A 16,561-nucleotide genomic window follows, 5' to 3' on the forward strand; every position below is an offset into this window, starting at 1 on the left:
CCCCAATGTTTGTTTGAATTAGGATCCAAATAAAATCCACAGGTTGCCACGGAATACGGCTCTTAAAACATTTCTGACCTATAGGTTTCCCTTCCCCTCTCTTCCTTACAATTTATTTAAAGAAACAAGGTCGTTTGTCCTGTGGTTTCTCACAGCTTAAATTCTGCTGCCCGCATCCCATGGTGTCCTTTAACACTTTCCTTAGTCCTCTGTATTCCCTGTAAATTAGTCGTTGGACCTAGAGACCCTGGGCCAATTTTGATTGGGACTCAGAAAGGGGCTACAGACGTCCATTTCTGCGGCGACGGCCCAGCTGGACCTGAAAAGGCGAGGCTAAGCCAGCAGCCAAGCTGCTTAGAGAGACAGAAACGCCGTTTACACGTCAGAGTCAGTCACCTAGAAAAGCTGGGGAAGGACGAGAGAGGACCGGGCGGGACTACGCTGGGAAAACCCTTTGTCTGCTTTCCACGCACGTCATAAAGTTACTGAAATAAACAGCCAATGGGGGAGGGGCCTTTGGCGGAAATGACATACATGCGGGCGGTGGCAGAGCGGCCATAGAGACGGGGAGACGGATAGAGAGGCTGCTCCAGGGCCGCACTTCCGGCCATCTCCCTGGGAGACGCGCATTGTGGAGTCGGGAGCAGGCAGTGCAAGTTAGGGTCTCCGGTGGCCGGGACCGCTGTACCGGCCCCGCGGGCGGGATGTTCCGGGGTTTGAGCAGTTGGCTTGGCTTGGAGCAGCCGGCGGCGAGTGGCCGGCAATCTGAGGGAGACGGGCAGGTCGAGGGAGACGCTCCACCCCAGCAGTGCTCCGAAGAGGTGTCAGAGTCGGCAGAGGAGGAGCCGCGGCAAGCGGGGGACCAGGAACTCCTTCATCAGGCAAAAGGCCTCGGCAGTGAGTCTCCTCCGGCCCTCGGGACCAGAGTGTGTGTGTGTGGGGGGGGTGCCCGCTCCCTTCTCTTGACGCCCGAGGGCGCGGACCCGACTGGTTGGGGGGTGTGGGGTGGGTGGAAGGGGAGGAAGGTGTGTCTGTCACTCGGTCGTCTTGGGACAGGGGAGGTTGATGAGGATCTGGGCAAGGCCGAAGTTTCATCTAGCAGTCAATCCTGTGCCTGAAGTTCCTGGTGACAGGTCAGTCTTTACGAGGTGTGTAAACATTGGGAGCCAGGGCTTCCGTAAAACGGTGTGGTTCGACGTCCTTAGGTTTGACAAGGGATCTTTTTTGTTTAGTTCTCCAGCTTTCACCTCCACACGCCCACCCCCATGACGGGGGACGTTGGGGAACTTTAGTTGGTTGGAAAAGTGCCCTTTGTGCCCTTAGGGCACAGTGTGTTGTCCGAAGTAAAATTGCGGGCAAGAGTTACCGAAGGCCTCCCTCAGGCTGGTCTCCTTTTTAGGTGCAGTGGAATTTTTTTTTTAAGGCGGGAAAGTAGCTGTCCATTTTTGTCTGTGATGCAGGTTTCGGTACTAGATGTTTGATGAACGATATCTCATTTAATCTGTTAAACCTCCCCGTGAGTTGGGAGAACAAGCCCAGAGTTACTGGCTCAAAGTTACACTGATAGTAAGCAGTAGATGTGGAATTTGAACCTAGGTCTGTCTAATTTGAAAGCCAGTCTAGTTAGGGAGGAGAGTAAAAGTAGTAGGTTTGAAGAATAAACACAGAGCTCTGGTAATTCTGATTCTGGAGACCTTGGCGGGCTTAAATAATAAAAGAAAACGTCTTTGAGAAGGTGGGGCCTAAAGCAGATTGCACTACAAGTGAGAGACCTGCACCAAAGGTAGATACTAAATTTAGCAAGTGTTTTTTAAGAATCTACTAAAAGACCAGTTCATAGGGGAGGCTGGAGCCTGAGAGTGGAGAAACACATATTTGAATGAGAAGGGCTCTAACATTTCAAGAAGTTTGGGGAGGGGGCAGGGAAAACACATAATCTCAAGATACGACAGTACAGAATCTCAGCTCAAGGTCCCCAAACAGTGCACAAGAGAAATAAAACTAAGTGCTGTGCAACAAAAGCTCTAAAGAGGGAACAACTGTTTTGTGTGTAGAAAACTGAGAAGAAACGAGCTTGCAATACTCAAAAGATGTGAGATGAATTGGACTAGAGCAGAAAGGCTATGTTAGGTATTTGAGATAGATACAAGTGGGACCATGTTAGGAAAAGCAGGGTATGGGTGTTTACTCCATTTCATAGAACATAGAGAACTATTTTCGTTGATCTTCAGGGGACTATCAAAAGTCGCTTTTTTTTTTTTTTAAACTAATTTCCTATGCCTAACATGGGGCTTGAACTCACAACCCTGAGATCAAGAGTCACATCCTCTAGTGACTGAGCCCGCCAGGCACCCCAGAAGTCAATTATTAAAACAGCGAGGGCTTTATCGTCAACTTGAAACCTCACGTTTGTATTTACTTATTTTTTTAAAGATTTTATTTATTTATTTGAGAGAGCAGGGGGAGGGGCAGAGGGAGAGGGAGAAGCAGACTCCCCGCTGAGCAGAGACGTGGGGCCCGATCCCAAGACCCCGGGATCATGACCTGAGCCAAAGGCAGACGCTTAACCAACTGAGCCACCCAGGTGCCCTATATGTTATCTAAAAAGACTCCCCCCTCTCTTTTTTTAAAGGTTGTTTTTATTTATTTTAGAGAGAGAGAATGAGCTGTGGGGAGGGGGAGAGAGAGAGAAGCAGACTCCCTGCTGAGCAGGAAGCCCCGGGGCTTGATCCCAGGACCTCCCTGAGATCATGACCTGAGCCGAAGGCAGAGGCTTAATCAACTGAGCCACCCAGGTGCCCCAAAAAGACTCCTCTCTTAAAAACTGAAATTAGGTGCCTCTGAGCCCGACTCCCACTACGTAGATTCATTTCTTTAGCCTTTTAAAATCTACGTGGGCTCTTACACTCAATACTACCTAAATACTTCTGGTTCATGGTGATCTATTTGTAAATTTAGGCAACTCACCAGTTACAAATGGTGGACACCCAGGCCTAGATTCCACTCCCTCACCCAAAACCGAACCTTCCCATCCTTGGTCCTTCTTCCTGATAAACTCTGGCCTCCTAGGATTACCTGCTTCAGAAGGAGGGCAGTTTATAAGGGAACTCACAGAAGAGCTCCTCCCTACCTCCCTGAAGGCCTCATGCCCCAAAGTAACTTCTAATTCAGCACAGATTGGTTGCTTGATTTTTGTTAAAGTCGACCAAATTGAAGCTTTTTCTGTACTCTTCCTTTAAAAAAAAAAATCCATACCTCTGAGAGTGTTAAATACATGAGTCATTTGCACAGTTTAAATAAGTGGGAGGATGGCCAAAAATGAGCTTTGGTTTTTTCAAAACCGTCTCTAAGGCCAGTCCATGCCCAGAAATGGAGGAAGGACAACCTCCTCTTCTTTGAAAAGTGCTCTTAGTATTTGCAGTGGAACTGTATTAATTAGGCCATCCTCTTTTTCTGTAAGGAAAGTGCATTTCAAGTTCTAGATGCCTAACTTGCTTAGTTTACAAAACTAAGAAGGCCCCAAAAGTTAGTGTGTATGTAGGAAAATACATGTCTGCTTCAATACAGAAGTAAAATAACTGATTCAGTTCTGATGACAAACCCAGGTTTACCATGAGGGAGGGCAGTGCAAATGGTCAAGAGCTTGGATCCCACATCTTATAAACAATAATAAAGAGAACTGGGGATTTTAGCTTGAAGAAGAAACTTGGGGCATTGCTCAAAATTCTGAAAGTTTTTTTGTAGAAAAGTCATTCTATGTTACTTAAGAGGATAAATCTAAATCTGAGAGGTAGGAATGACAAGGAAAATGAAAAGGATTTTCTAATTAGAGGGGGATAACAGTAATAATTGGCTACACTTTGAAGTCATGTGCTCCCCATCCCTGGAAGTAGGGCTACCTGGATAAGAGGTTCAATTAGGTAACCTCTAAAAGCCCCTTCCAACATGAAGATGCTCAAATTGTATGAAATACAGTATTTTTGAAAAGTTAACCAGCAATGGCTTAAGAATATTGGTTTTCTAAGGCTTTGCCTTAGAAACCACTATCTGCTCCTTATTTTCTTATTCTAGCAGCAAGCCTTAATCTCTTTATTCTTTTTACTCTGACAAATGTATGCTTTTTCTGACCTTTGAGAACCTTCCCACTTTCCTTTATCCTTATCATTCCATTCAGTTCTGTAAGCCCTTGTCACTTGCTCATATGAGATGAGGCAGTATGGATTTGGGGCACAAGCTTGCCAGTTAGAAGCAGATAGCTTATGTTTGAGTTTCGTGCATTGTTGTCTTTATTGTGATACCATTTGCAAATTATAGAAAATTCAGCTGCAAGTTACAGAGAATCCAACAGAGGCATAATGAGAAGACCTTGATTATGTCGGAAGTTCCCAAGACCACCCCTAGGTTTGATGAGCACCCACCAAAATGGGGGTTGTTTTGGCAAGAAGGAAGGGGCTAGGCATTGGATAGGCAGTCAGCAGAGTCTGCCACTATCTTAATGGGCAAATCATTTATCCTCTGTGAGCCTTGGCTTACCTATCTGTAAACTGGGCAGATTATACCTATTCTTCCCAGGATGATTGTGAGATTAAAATGACTACTTTCATTGTTAGCAGTTTGCCCTCTCCTTCCATAAGGCTGTGTCGTCATACTCACCGAGAGCCATTTTACTTAGTCTTCCTTTTCTTCTTTGGTTGCTGCTTTAGTTCAGACCTCTTTGTGCCTATGTTCCTGAAGTGGACATTGTACTCCTATTACTTCCTGTTAACTCTTATCTTAGTCTCAATTTTTTCTAACCACTTAATAAAAACTGTCTTTAACTTAGTGTCATCCAATATATTAATTTGCAAAATTAATAAACCACTTCTCATCTTTATGAGCTTCTTACCTGAAAATCTCCTATCATGCTTTCCCACACCCCACTCCCTCTGACCTCGGAATCCATCGCACTCTCTAATTACTCTTGGGAGACCTTCTCCCTCCCTTCTCTGAGTGCCTCTGTTGAATGATTATTCTTGCTTCTCTTGTCTTTGAGCCTTTTATTGGCTTGTTTGTTTAGAAATGGACATTCCTTGAGGGCAAGAACTATATTTCCTCCAGCGTTCTCTGTGTTCAGTGTACTCCACTCTTGGAGTCATTAAAATCTGAGAATTGAGATTATTATGCTAAAATAACCAGTTTTTATTTTTTTAAGTTTATTTATTTATTTAAGTAATCCCTACACCCAGTGTGGGGCTCGAACTCATGACCCCAAGATCCACAGTCACACGCTCTTCAGATTAAGCCAGGCACCCCAAAATACCAGTTTTTAAATGGCAGTCCTCCTTAGAATAAAAATGATGATTCTAATTAAAAACATTCTCCTGAGAAAATCTTAAAAGGAACCCTGCTCTTTTAGAACTTTAGATTTCTTAGACTGTCAGCAAAGAATATTTTTACAAAATAATCTGGCTGTCTACCCAATTTATCATACCACTTTGTAAATAGACTAGTCATAACCAAAGAGAAATGAGGGACCGCCCTAAAACTCAGCACTATTATGTTGCTCCCCATTCATCCATCTAGCAAGTACTTACTGGTCACTCATTGTGGATACAGTGGTGAATCAGACAACCTTGGTCCCTGCCCCAGTGGGACTTAGGATGGGCCTTCAGTTTAACTGAGAAGACTGAGCCACCAAGTAATCAGTAGAGTGTCATGAATATTGTTGGTCTAGCAACACAGGTGCTGAGGGAACACATCTCAGGAGCTCCTGCTCTAGTCAAGGAGCCAGGGAACATTGCCTGAGAAGTGCTATCTGTGTAAGCGGAGACCCACAGTATATGTAGAGTTGGCCAGATAAAAGTGTTTCAAACCAAGGAATAATGTATCTGAGACCTCCTTGGAGGTACTCAAGAATTTCTTGGGGTCATATGAATGTGGAATAGGAGGGGGAAGAATGGTGAGAATGAAACCAGAGGCAAGTAGTATCCTGTGGTATAGTCACAATGGGCTGTTGACATCACCGACAGGTAAACGCCACCAAACACAATGGGAGAAAGTAGACTGTTTATGGTAAAGGCTACAGAAAGTGGGAGAGAGGGTCATTCAGATTGGCAGATAGTACTGCTCCCAGATAGCAGTACAAGTTGCCTGATTCTCTGGAAGAGATACCAGCCACCAGTGAGGGTTTAATCTGGTGTGCCAAGCTCCCTTTGCCATTCTTATCTGGGTTTCCCCCCGCCTGAGTGTTGAGAGAGTCAACCTCCCTGCCCCTCAGCAGGTGCAAGTAGCAGAGGCAAGACTGCCCTAACTTAGGAGAGTATTTCCCACTAGATGAGATTGGAAGGCCAGTTGCCCAGGAGCATCCCCTAGCAAGTCCAGCTTCAGAACCTGCCTGAGGTTGCTTCCTGCAGCCTACATTGTATACAGTGTGGACTTAGAAACAATATTTGTCTATGTACAGACCTTTATGTTATAGTTGCAATAGAGCCTTGATACTTGTGTCTTTTCAAGTTTTCAGGAAAGTTAAATTTGTGCTTTTGCTTTGTTTTGTAAAGATGAAAGTTCGTGTGTTCCAGTTTTGTTTTTATTTTTATTTATTTATTTTTAAAGATTTTATTTATTTATTTGACACAGAAAGAGCACAAGCAGGGGAAGCAGAGGGAGAAGCAGGCTTTCCGCTGAGCAGGGAACCTGATGCAGGGCTTGATCCCAAGACCCTGGGATCATGACCTGAGCTGAAAGGCAGGCACTTAACGACTGAGCCTCCCAGGTGCCCCTACGTGTTCCAGTTTTAATCTTATTCTGCATATTTGCTCATTATTATTAGGTTAAGGATTTATGTTTATATTAGGGCTTGCCAAGATTCCTATTTATTAAAAATTCCTCCAGATTTACTATGGGATGGCTTAATCTAGGGAAGGAAGGGCATGTTTTCTTTGAACAAGAGGGAAGGAGAAAATAAAATAGGATATTTAGGGTCTGGAAAGGAAGGAAAGTGAAAGGGAGCCTTGATCTTATTTGTTGGAAGGGAGATTATCTACTGAGATAAATTAAAATGAGAGACTGGAGAAGGGCAACACAAGTCTGAAACAGCTACTGGGGGAGAAGGGGTGGGAGAATGCTAGCACTCTTTGAAAGAGATTAATTAAAGGCCTGGTATGGATGGCTAGTCCACCCAGAAAGTGAAGTACTGTCAGTGCTATCAGTGTTTGAAGTCCTAGTTAACAAGAATCGTGCCCTGTGGTTTAAGATTCCCGTGAGAGCTCTTTAAGGGACAATCACAAATATAATAACCATTGTACTTGAATGGAGCATAGACTGTCTTTTATTCTTTACAGACTATCTGTTTAGCTTTGCAACTGCTGCTACAAAAAAGATAACTGAATCAGTTGCTGAAACCGCACAAACAATAAAGAAATCAGTAGAAGAAGGAAAAATAGATGACATCATTGATAAGGTACATTTAAACATCTTTTGAAATTGATTAGCAGCTAATATAATTATCCCTTTTTATTAACTTTATCAACCCAAGTAGGATATCATATTCTGGTAAAAATATTGTTTTGAGATTCTTGGGGTTTTTTTTTCTCTTTTTGTGTAAGAAGTAGCTATGATTTAAATAACCTTGGTTTTAATTTTAATATATTCTAAAATACACTGATACTTTTGGGTAATACTAAACTTTTTATATTGTGAATTTAATTTTAAACTATAACTGTTTCCAAATATTTATGCCTTTGAGTCATTCATTTAAGTGTTTAAAGTCCTAGCCCATTAGGAATTACACTTTTTTTTTTTAAAGATTTTATTTATTTATTTGACACAGAGAGAGATAGCAAGAGAGGGAACACAAGCAGGGGGAGTGGGAGAGGGAGAAGCAGGTTTCCTGCTGAGCAGGGAGCCCGATGTGGGACTCGATTCCAGGACCCTGGGATCATGGCCTGAGCCGAAGGCAGACGCTTAACAACTGAGCCACCCAGGCGCCCCAGGAATTACACTTTTAAGTAAGTTTGTTAATTTCCTACAGTGGTAGGGTCCAGGCCCAGGGAATTTCATTTATGTTGGGAATTATTTGAACTAAGGAGGTCATCAATTAAACTTTAGATAGCTTGTTATTTAGATGCTTTGTTATGTGTACTATTTGTTAGAATGAGATTTGACTTGGCTTTTATTGTTTTTTTTGGAATAAAGCAAAAATTCAGTTTTTAACTCATTTTACCTTTGCATTTGAAAAGATAATCCATCATAAAAGAGTTGTATACTTGAAATTCAGAAATGTTGAATTTCTGTTTGTTGGGGAAAGGGGGAAGTATTACTTTTTTAACTGTTTTATATGAAGAAAATTAATAAAATATCTCCTGACTTCACAAATCTTAAATGTAATTCTTTTCTAATAATAAAGTTCTCAAAGTAACTTGACTCTTTATATATTTTTTAACAGACAATTATAGGAGATTTTCAGAAGGAACAGAAAAAATTTGTTGAGGAACAGCTTACCAAAAAGTCAGGTATGATACATGTTTTTTGTACACGACGTACTTACCTGCCAGATTTTATTGAGCACCTGTTAATGTGCCAGACACCACACTAAGGCTCTGACGATACAAAACTGTGTAAGTAACAGCCCCATCCTTCGGTAGCACAAAGACTAGTCGGGGAGACAAGCTCATAAACCTTTGTGCTTTAAAGGAAGGAAGGATATTGTTCCCTGTGGCTGGGATGGAGGGTGAGACCAGCGGGTGACAACCCCTCTGGGAGCTGGCTCTGAAAGAGAGTGAGCTTTCATTTCTCAGTTTAGAACATGTCCAGCACAATGTGTGATGTACACATAATAGGCACTTAGCAAAAGTTGGCTTCCTTCCCATTCTCTTCGGGAGGAAAAAATGAAAGAGCTTTCCAGCGGAGTGACAGCGGGCTGTGAAAAGTCACGAGGTGTTGTGGGAAATTACTCAATACATTTCTTTTTTCCTTTTTTAAAAAAAGATTTTATTTATTTATTTAGAGAAAGAGCAGGGAGCCCGATGTGGGGCTCGATCCCAGGACCCTGAGATCATGACCTGAGCCGAAGTCAGACGCTTAACATACTGAGCCACCCAGGCACCCCTCAATACATTTCTTTACTGACAAGTGCTCGTTTAAATGTTTGATAGTTATTGGGTCTCAGAATGTCTACTTTTGCTGTTTGGATGTACTCAAACACAAAACTGGCCTCATGTCTTTGAATTTGGCAAAAGGGTGAAATAATTTGATCAGTTTGAGCAGTGCCACAAATTCAAAAAGAGCTAGTTAGTCGTGTGGTGAGTCAGGCATTGTCATGCCTAGGTAAACTCAAAGTATAAAGCAGATCTTTGGGACAAATACTCTGTACAAATTAGCATACCTTCGTGATTCGTGGGAAGCAGTGTGGGAAGCAGTGCAAGTGATCCTGGCTTAGAGACTTGGGGTAGGAGTTGGTTGCAGTCTCTGAGATAGGAACTTGGAGGGAGTAGGGTGAAAGGATTGAAGGTACTCTCAGTTTTGAGGTGCCCAGGTGAGAGGAACATGTACAGAAGCAGGGAAGGGAATGCAGGTGGCATATCAGGAAAATGCCCTTGCTCAGTTGCACTAGTCACATTTCAAGGGCCCAACAGCCGCATGGGAGCTAGCGGCTTCCATATTGGACAATGCAAACCTGGAACATTTCCATCATTGCAGAAAGTTCTTTTGGTTACCACTGGTCTAAATTAACTGAATGGGGTCCAGCAGCAGCAGTTGATTCCTATTTGAAGCATGGAGAATTCCATCTGCCAGTAGAGATTATTAGTCAAGTCATGTAAAAACCATGAGAGTAGGTGACCTCAGTGAAAAGTGTGTCAAACATGAAGAGAGCTGAGCAGAGATATAGTGTTGAGGGGAAGGGAGGAACGGGAGAAATTGACAGTTCCTGAACACCTGCTAAGTGGCGGGTACTTTATGTACAGTATCTTCTTTAGTAAAAGGAAGGATTAGCAAGGTTAAGTGATTTGCTGAAGGTTGCTCAGCTGTTAAGTGATGAAACAAACCTGCCATTTAAAAAACAGACAAACAAACACAAAACTGCCCATTTACCTGAGATAGAACAGTTAGGAGAGAGAAGCAATGGAAGCCCAGAGAGGGGAGAATTTCAGGGAGAGTGAGGTCAGCTGAGAGGTCCATCTACAAGGACCGTGACGAGAGGCCTGGAAAAAAAGTTTTGAAAGGGCTTTACCCGATTTTTTTTAAGTATGAAAATATGTTTAGGGGTGCCTGGGTGGCTCAGTCATTAAGCGCCTGCCTTCGACTCAGGTCATGATCCCAGGGTCCTGGGATCGAGCCCCGCATCGGGCTCCCTGCTCTGCGGGAAGCCTGCTTCTCCCTCTCCCACTCCCCCTGCTTGTGTTCCCTCTCTCGCTGTGTCTCTCTCTGTCAAATAAATAAATAAATTCTTAAAAAAAAAAAAAGAAAATAGGTTTATTTTATCTTATAGTTAACAGAATTTGGATTATAATTGCCACATTTGCTTGCCTAGGATGAGCCAAAGAATGAGCCAGGTGTCTGTCTGTCCACATGTCTATCCACACATGCACATAACTTTTCTATCAGCTGGTACACGATAGGATGTCTCTTCCATTGGACTTTTGCAACATGATAGAAAGGGAGGTTGTTTTGGCGAAAATATTAGGACCCCCCTGCATGTCTGTCTTCGTGCTGACCTCCCACCTCCACAGCCTTGGCTCTGCCCTCTTGCCCTGCCCTGGTTCAGATGGTAGAGCTGCTCAGATGAGCAAAATACTCACAGGCTTTGTCTCCACTCTTTCACACTTGCTGCTCCCTCTGAATACCCCCTACACACATCCACCACTGAATTCCTCCTAGACCAAGATCAGCTCCCAGGTCTCCGCAGAAAACCCCTGGGACTCACCTCTCAGTGGTTGCCATTTGTTTTCTGGCATTATAAGCTTGCTTGAGTTGTACTCCTCCTTTTTCTTGTGAGCCCCAAAGACAACGTGTCTTTTGTAGATCCTGGCCCTATTGTTTATTGCTGCTGATTTGCCATTTCTTTCTTCATTTGCTTTCAGTCCTGACAACCCTTTTCTCAGTTCCTAATTGCTTATCACCTTTTGTCATAAATTAAGTACAGTGACGTTTTAAAAAGAACTTTTTATTTCAATTTACAGAAATTTGCAAGTATAAAAGGAGTACTGAGAACACCCCCGACACCCTCTACCTAGATTGTTGGTTTTATTCCATCTGCCTTATCCTTTACTCTTTCTCACTCTGTGTGTCTTGTCTTTTCTGTTCCACTCAGTGTGTGTTTCTTAAGAATTAGGTATATTATCTTACACAATCCAGTTATCAGCTTTAGGAAATATAACATTGATATAATGTGCATATTCTAATTTTGTCAATTGACTCAGTAATGTCCTTTGTACATTTTCCCCCTCAATACAGCATGCAGTCTAGGGTACAGTATTGTAGCTTTTGTCATGTGTCTTAGCCTCCTTTAATCTGCAACATTTCCGTGGTCTTTGTCTTTTAGGACATTAATGTTTTGGAAGGATACTCCCCCCCCTTTTTTTTTTAAGACTTTGTTTATTAGAGAGAGAGCGCACCAGCAGGGGGAGGGGCAGAGGGAGAATGAGAAGCAGACTCCCCACTGAGCAGGGAGCCCGATGTGGGGCTCTATCCCAGGACTCTGGGATCATGACTTGAGCCAAAGGCAGACACTTAACCGACTGAGCCACCCAGGCGCCCCTCCCCCACTCCTTTTTTTAAATAAACCATTCCTCAGTTGGGCTTTGGCTGATATTTCCTCATGATTAGATTCAGATCATGCATTCTTGGCCAGAATACTACATAGATGATGATGTGACCTCCTCAGGATATCACATCTGGAGGCCTACAGTGGCCATCTCTTTCTCATTAGTGATGATGATTTGGGTCACCTGGTCAAGGTCTTGTCCATTTCTCCACCATATTACTTAAGTAATTTTTTTTTACCAAATGCTTACTTGCTTTAGTCATACATCACGTCTGGGAATTATGATGAATGTTCGTGTTTGGAACTTGTTAGTAAATTGCTAAAATGATTATATGGAAACTTTCTCATTCTTTCAAACCACGGATTGCAATGTAACCCTTGTAAGCTGTTTTTCTCTTTTCTTTGTTATTAAAAACCTTTAGAAGCAGCAGTACCCCCATGGGTTGATAGTAATGATGAAGAAACAATTCAACAACAAATCTTGGCCTTATCAGCTGTAAGTATCTGTGATTCCCTGTGTAGAAATACTTTCTTCCTATTGTGATTTTATCCTTAGTTTTTCTTCTATACAGTTTTTTAAATGTTTTGAGATGTTAGGACTGTACACATCAACTTTCACTGTTTTTTCCCCCTAAGTCTCCCCCCTCCAGTTTTAACCTGCTTCTCTTTAAGTTCTTTTTTATTAATGGTAAAGTATAATCTATTACACAAAATAATTCTTTCAGCCTTAAAAGGATTCTTTTGTTACTAAGATAATCTTTGAGATATGCTATCATATAAATTTTGTAGATAGCATTCTAGTTTGTCTGAATGAAAAGATGGTATTCTAAATTTTCTCTTTAACTGTTATATATATTTGAAACTGAAATTTAAAAAAATATAAAATATTCTGTGCTGGCCCACAAAAATTTCTCTCAAGACTTCAGAGGGAACGCAGTGATACCAGTTAACAATTGTGTAGCACCTGACAGTTTCAGAAAGAACTTTCTTACGCATTATCTCCTTTGAGCTTCACGCACATCTGTGAGGTAGATAGGAGCTTTTATCGCCATATACAGGCGTGAGGATGTGACTCCCAGATGTGACCCTCACTACTTAACATGTGTTTCCACTGGGCTGTGCATTCTTAGCGGGCAGAAACTGGCTTTGATCTCTGTCCTTAGCACCCAGGAGCCTGCCTGGCATAGGACTCAGCAAATAGGGCTTTTACTGAATCAGTGGCTTTCAAGCTTTGTTTTTAATCCACTCTTCTTTTTAGCCAAAGTCATAAATGGAACTTCAGCCTAGGAAACAGACAGAGAACTGGGCTCTTTACTTCCCTTCCATTGCCCTCCCTCAGGACATTTTAAGGTTTTTTCTTTTCCATTAGTAATTCCTTCAAAGGCCTAAGCATCCATTATGAGTTCAGTGTGAACCCCATGTATTTTGTTTACTGTGTTACGGCCAAACTTGATGCTGATGTCACATAATGCTCTTCTCCAGAAGCAAATTGGGACAGTGAGACTATCATTTGAGGGCAAATATCAGATACTCACCAGTCCAGTCCCCACAGCTCCTCTGTCCCCCAGACCTGTTCCTGTCGTCATCTTCTCCATCTCAAAATAAGATTCCAGTTATCCACCAGTTTTTTTCTAGTCACCAGCCTAGGAGTCTTCCTTCAGTCACACCCGCCCCCACCTGGGCCCACCCACATCCTGACAATGCTGTGTTCAAATACACCTCTACTCCACTTCTCCACTGCCACCACCATGGTCCTGATGCCCTCATCTGCCTCCAGCATCCCAGCTGCTGTCCCATCCTTGGCCCTTTCCCTACAAGCTCACATCAGTAGCCGCAGGGGTCCAGTTATGGTATAAATCCCTTCGTGTCACTTTCCTACATAGAGCCTTCTAATGGCATCTCATCTCCTGCAGGTAAAGATCTAAACTCCCTCTCCTGGCTTCTAAGGCCCTTGGCTTGGCTCTCTTCCCTTGGGCCCCACTGCCCTGCCTCCCAGCACTCCAGCCACTGTTTCTTTCTGATGAACAAGCAAGCCGAGCTTTGTCCTGCTTTAGTGCCTTGTGATTGCTATCCCCTCTTCCTGGAACCCCAGCCTACACCATTCCATAAGATCGCATCTCAAATGTCACCTCCTCCCTAACCATCCTTTCAGCCCTCCACCAGTTACCCCATCTCATAGCCTTAGCAATCTAAGCCTGTGTCTGTCTCTTCCCACGCTCCCACCCCATAACTGGAATAGGAACGCCGTGAAGGCTGGGACCCCATCTGTGCTGTGCCCTGCTGAGCAGGTGACACAGTGCCTGGAGCATAACAGGTGCTGACTGGGTGATGCACACACACGCCTACAAGAGAGCACCGCTGATTTTAGCGTGGCACAGAGGCTTTGAATGAACTTCAGTACATCCTTTATAGTGGCTCCTGAATTTGTTAAGATAGACTAAATTGCTATAATAGAGAAATCCCAAAATACAGAAGGTTAAATAAGCTGTGACTCTGTTTCCCTCCGTCCTTCTCCCTCACATGAGAGTCCAGAGGTAGATGGTCCACGTAGGTGTGCTTTGCCCGTGAAGTCATCTACAGACCCAAGTATTTCCTGTCTTAATCCTTTCCTATGCCAGCCTCTAGGGTGTTATCTGCCTTCTCTGTGCGGAAGGCAGCTCCTGTGACCATGGCTGTGTTCCAGCCCATGGGAATTGGGGAAGAGGTGGGTGGGCATGCCAGACTGTTTGAAAGATGAGACTCAGAAATTGTACCTATCACTCAGGCCTACATCCCTTTGGCAACCTGGATGCATGGTCACTCCTAGATGCCAGGGAGCCTGGGAAATCCGGTCTCTGGCTGGGTGGCCACATGCCCAGCAGGAGCTCAAGAGTTTTGTGATCCTTTTTTTTTTTTTTTTTTCAAGATTTTATTTATGTATTTGACAGAGGGAAACACAGTGAGAGAGGGAACACAGCAGGGGGAGTGGGAGAGGGAGAAGCAGGCTTCCCACGGAGCAGAGAGCCCGATGCGGGGCTCGATCCCAGGACCCTGGGATCATGACCTGAGCCGAAGGCAGACGCTTAACGACTGAGCCACCCAGGTGCCCCCTAAGAGTTGTGATCCTAAAAGGAAGGAAGGGATACTGGGAGATAATTAGCAGTCTCTGCCAGAGTTGCCTTACATTCTCTGACTTGCCAAGCACTGGTTGGGACAATTCAGAGCCTGCAGCAGAGTAACCCTTTAAGCTCCTTATGTTGGGGCACCCCTTATGGCATAATGCTGTCATTAGGTAGGTATGAGAACTCAATTCAGCAAATTGTGTTTAGAACCTCCTCTGGGCCAACCTTGTCCTAGGACTGGAAGTAGATGAGACATGCCTTCCAAGAGCCTGAAGGCTTACTGGACATCTGCTAGATGAGTACACACAGCGTCACTCCCTGTGATTAGCACTGTAATGCAGAATGGTAACGAAGCACTGAGGAGAGGGGCATCTCACTGGTTTTGGAGAGGGGAGGGAATGATCTCAGGGAAGCTTCCCAGAACTGATGACATTGGAACTGTTATTGAATCTTGGGAGGAGGGTGTGTGGATGTTTGGCGGATGCAGGGCAGGGTTTGAGGTTCAGATAGGGAGTGTTGTAAGCATTTGGGTATGACTGGACTGTAGGATGCAGGTGGAGGTGTGGATAGGAAGCCAGGTCATGAAGACCTTTTTATACCTTTCTGATAAGTTTGGGTTTCATCTTAAAGGCAACAAAGGAGTCCCTGAAGGATTTTAGTGGTAGGTAAAACACATGTTTTTCTTGGGCAGGGTAGAAAGTGGGTTGCTCTGGGTAAGAAAAATGGGACTGGAGACAGCTACCCCTTCAGCGGCTGCTATAGCGATCCAGGTGAAACTTGATGGGGCAGTTTTAGGCTTTGCAATTTTTAGGCTAGAAGGTAAAATAACTAAAATCCATTTAGGTTCAGATTTGTTCTTGCCTTAATGTAGGAATTCTCCAAAACCAAAAATACTGTTAAAATCTAACACGGGCAAGATGAGGTGAAACTGACCGGTGCTGTTAGTAGCCAGCTTCTAAGATTTAAGTAGCCAATTTTCTAAGATTATTCTACACTAGTTTTCGTATACCCAAAGGTGCTCACGGAAACAAACGTGTTCATACAGTTTCAAACTCTAACTTCAACTAATTGCACGACTGAATTTCCTGGCTTCCCATGAGGCTCTCTTCAGTTGAGACTGTTAAATATATGACAGGATCAGTCATTCTCCACTCTCTTAAGTAGACAGGTTAGTAGATTCCTCAATGGACTTTGTGGCTGAAATCTTTAGAATTCAGTATCTGTCAAATCAGTGATGCATTGTTACATATTAATTGCATCCTATGGTTTCCCCCATGTTTTTCCCCTTTTCATCGAAGGACAAGAGGAATTTCCTTCGTGACCCTCCAGCTGGAGTGCAGTTTAATTTTGACTTTGACCAGATGTATCCCGTCGCCCTGGTCATGCTTCAAGAGGACGAGCTGCTGAGTAGGATGAGATTCGCCCTTGTTCCTAAACTGTAAGCAGTGTGTTCCTGAGCCGGAGTAGCACTGTGCACAGTATCAGGGAAAAGTTGTGGAATGGTTTCCTACTCTCTCTCCATGAGAACAGGCTCTGTGGCCCTTTAGCTCGCTCACTCGCTCACTTGCTGTCTCTCTGTCTCTCTGTCTCTCTCTCTCTCACACACACACACACAGAGCCATAGAATCAAAACTGAGAGTGGACTTCACAGGAAATTTAGGGGGAGATAAGATACACTCTTTTATCCCCAGCCCCCAGTTAGAAGCTAGAACATAGTTTC

General features: G+C 43.7%; 1 protein-coding gene across 1 annotated transcript in view; it reads left to right on the forward strand.

The window, feature by feature from the left end:
* Positions 1-574: 574 nt before the first annotated feature.
* The window catches only part of SYAP1 (synapse associated protein 1), a 29,405-nt gene continuing 13,418 nt past the window's right edge, over positions 575-16,561 (forward strand). The window contains exons 1-5 of the mRNA XM_035000199.1: positions 575-897; positions 7,320-7,438; positions 8,423-8,489; positions 12,163-12,236; positions 16,140-16,279. Coding sequence (XP_034856090.1) covers positions 705-897; positions 7,320-7,438; positions 8,423-8,489; positions 12,163-12,236; positions 16,140-16,279 — 593 coding nt within the window. The 5' untranslated portion in view covers positions 575-704. The remainder of the gene's footprint in view (positions 898-7,319; positions 7,439-8,422; positions 8,490-12,162; positions 12,237-16,139; positions 16,280-16,561) is intronic.

The sequence above is a fragment of the Mirounga leonina genome, unplaced genomic scaffold, assembly GCF_011800145.1.
Source record: "Mirounga leonina isolate KUSES-001 unplaced genomic scaffold, KU_Mleo_1.0 Mir_101595, whole genome shotgun sequence".
In the NCBI taxonomy this organism is placed as follows: Eukaryota; Metazoa; Chordata; class Mammalia; order Carnivora; family Phocidae; genus Mirounga; species Mirounga leonina.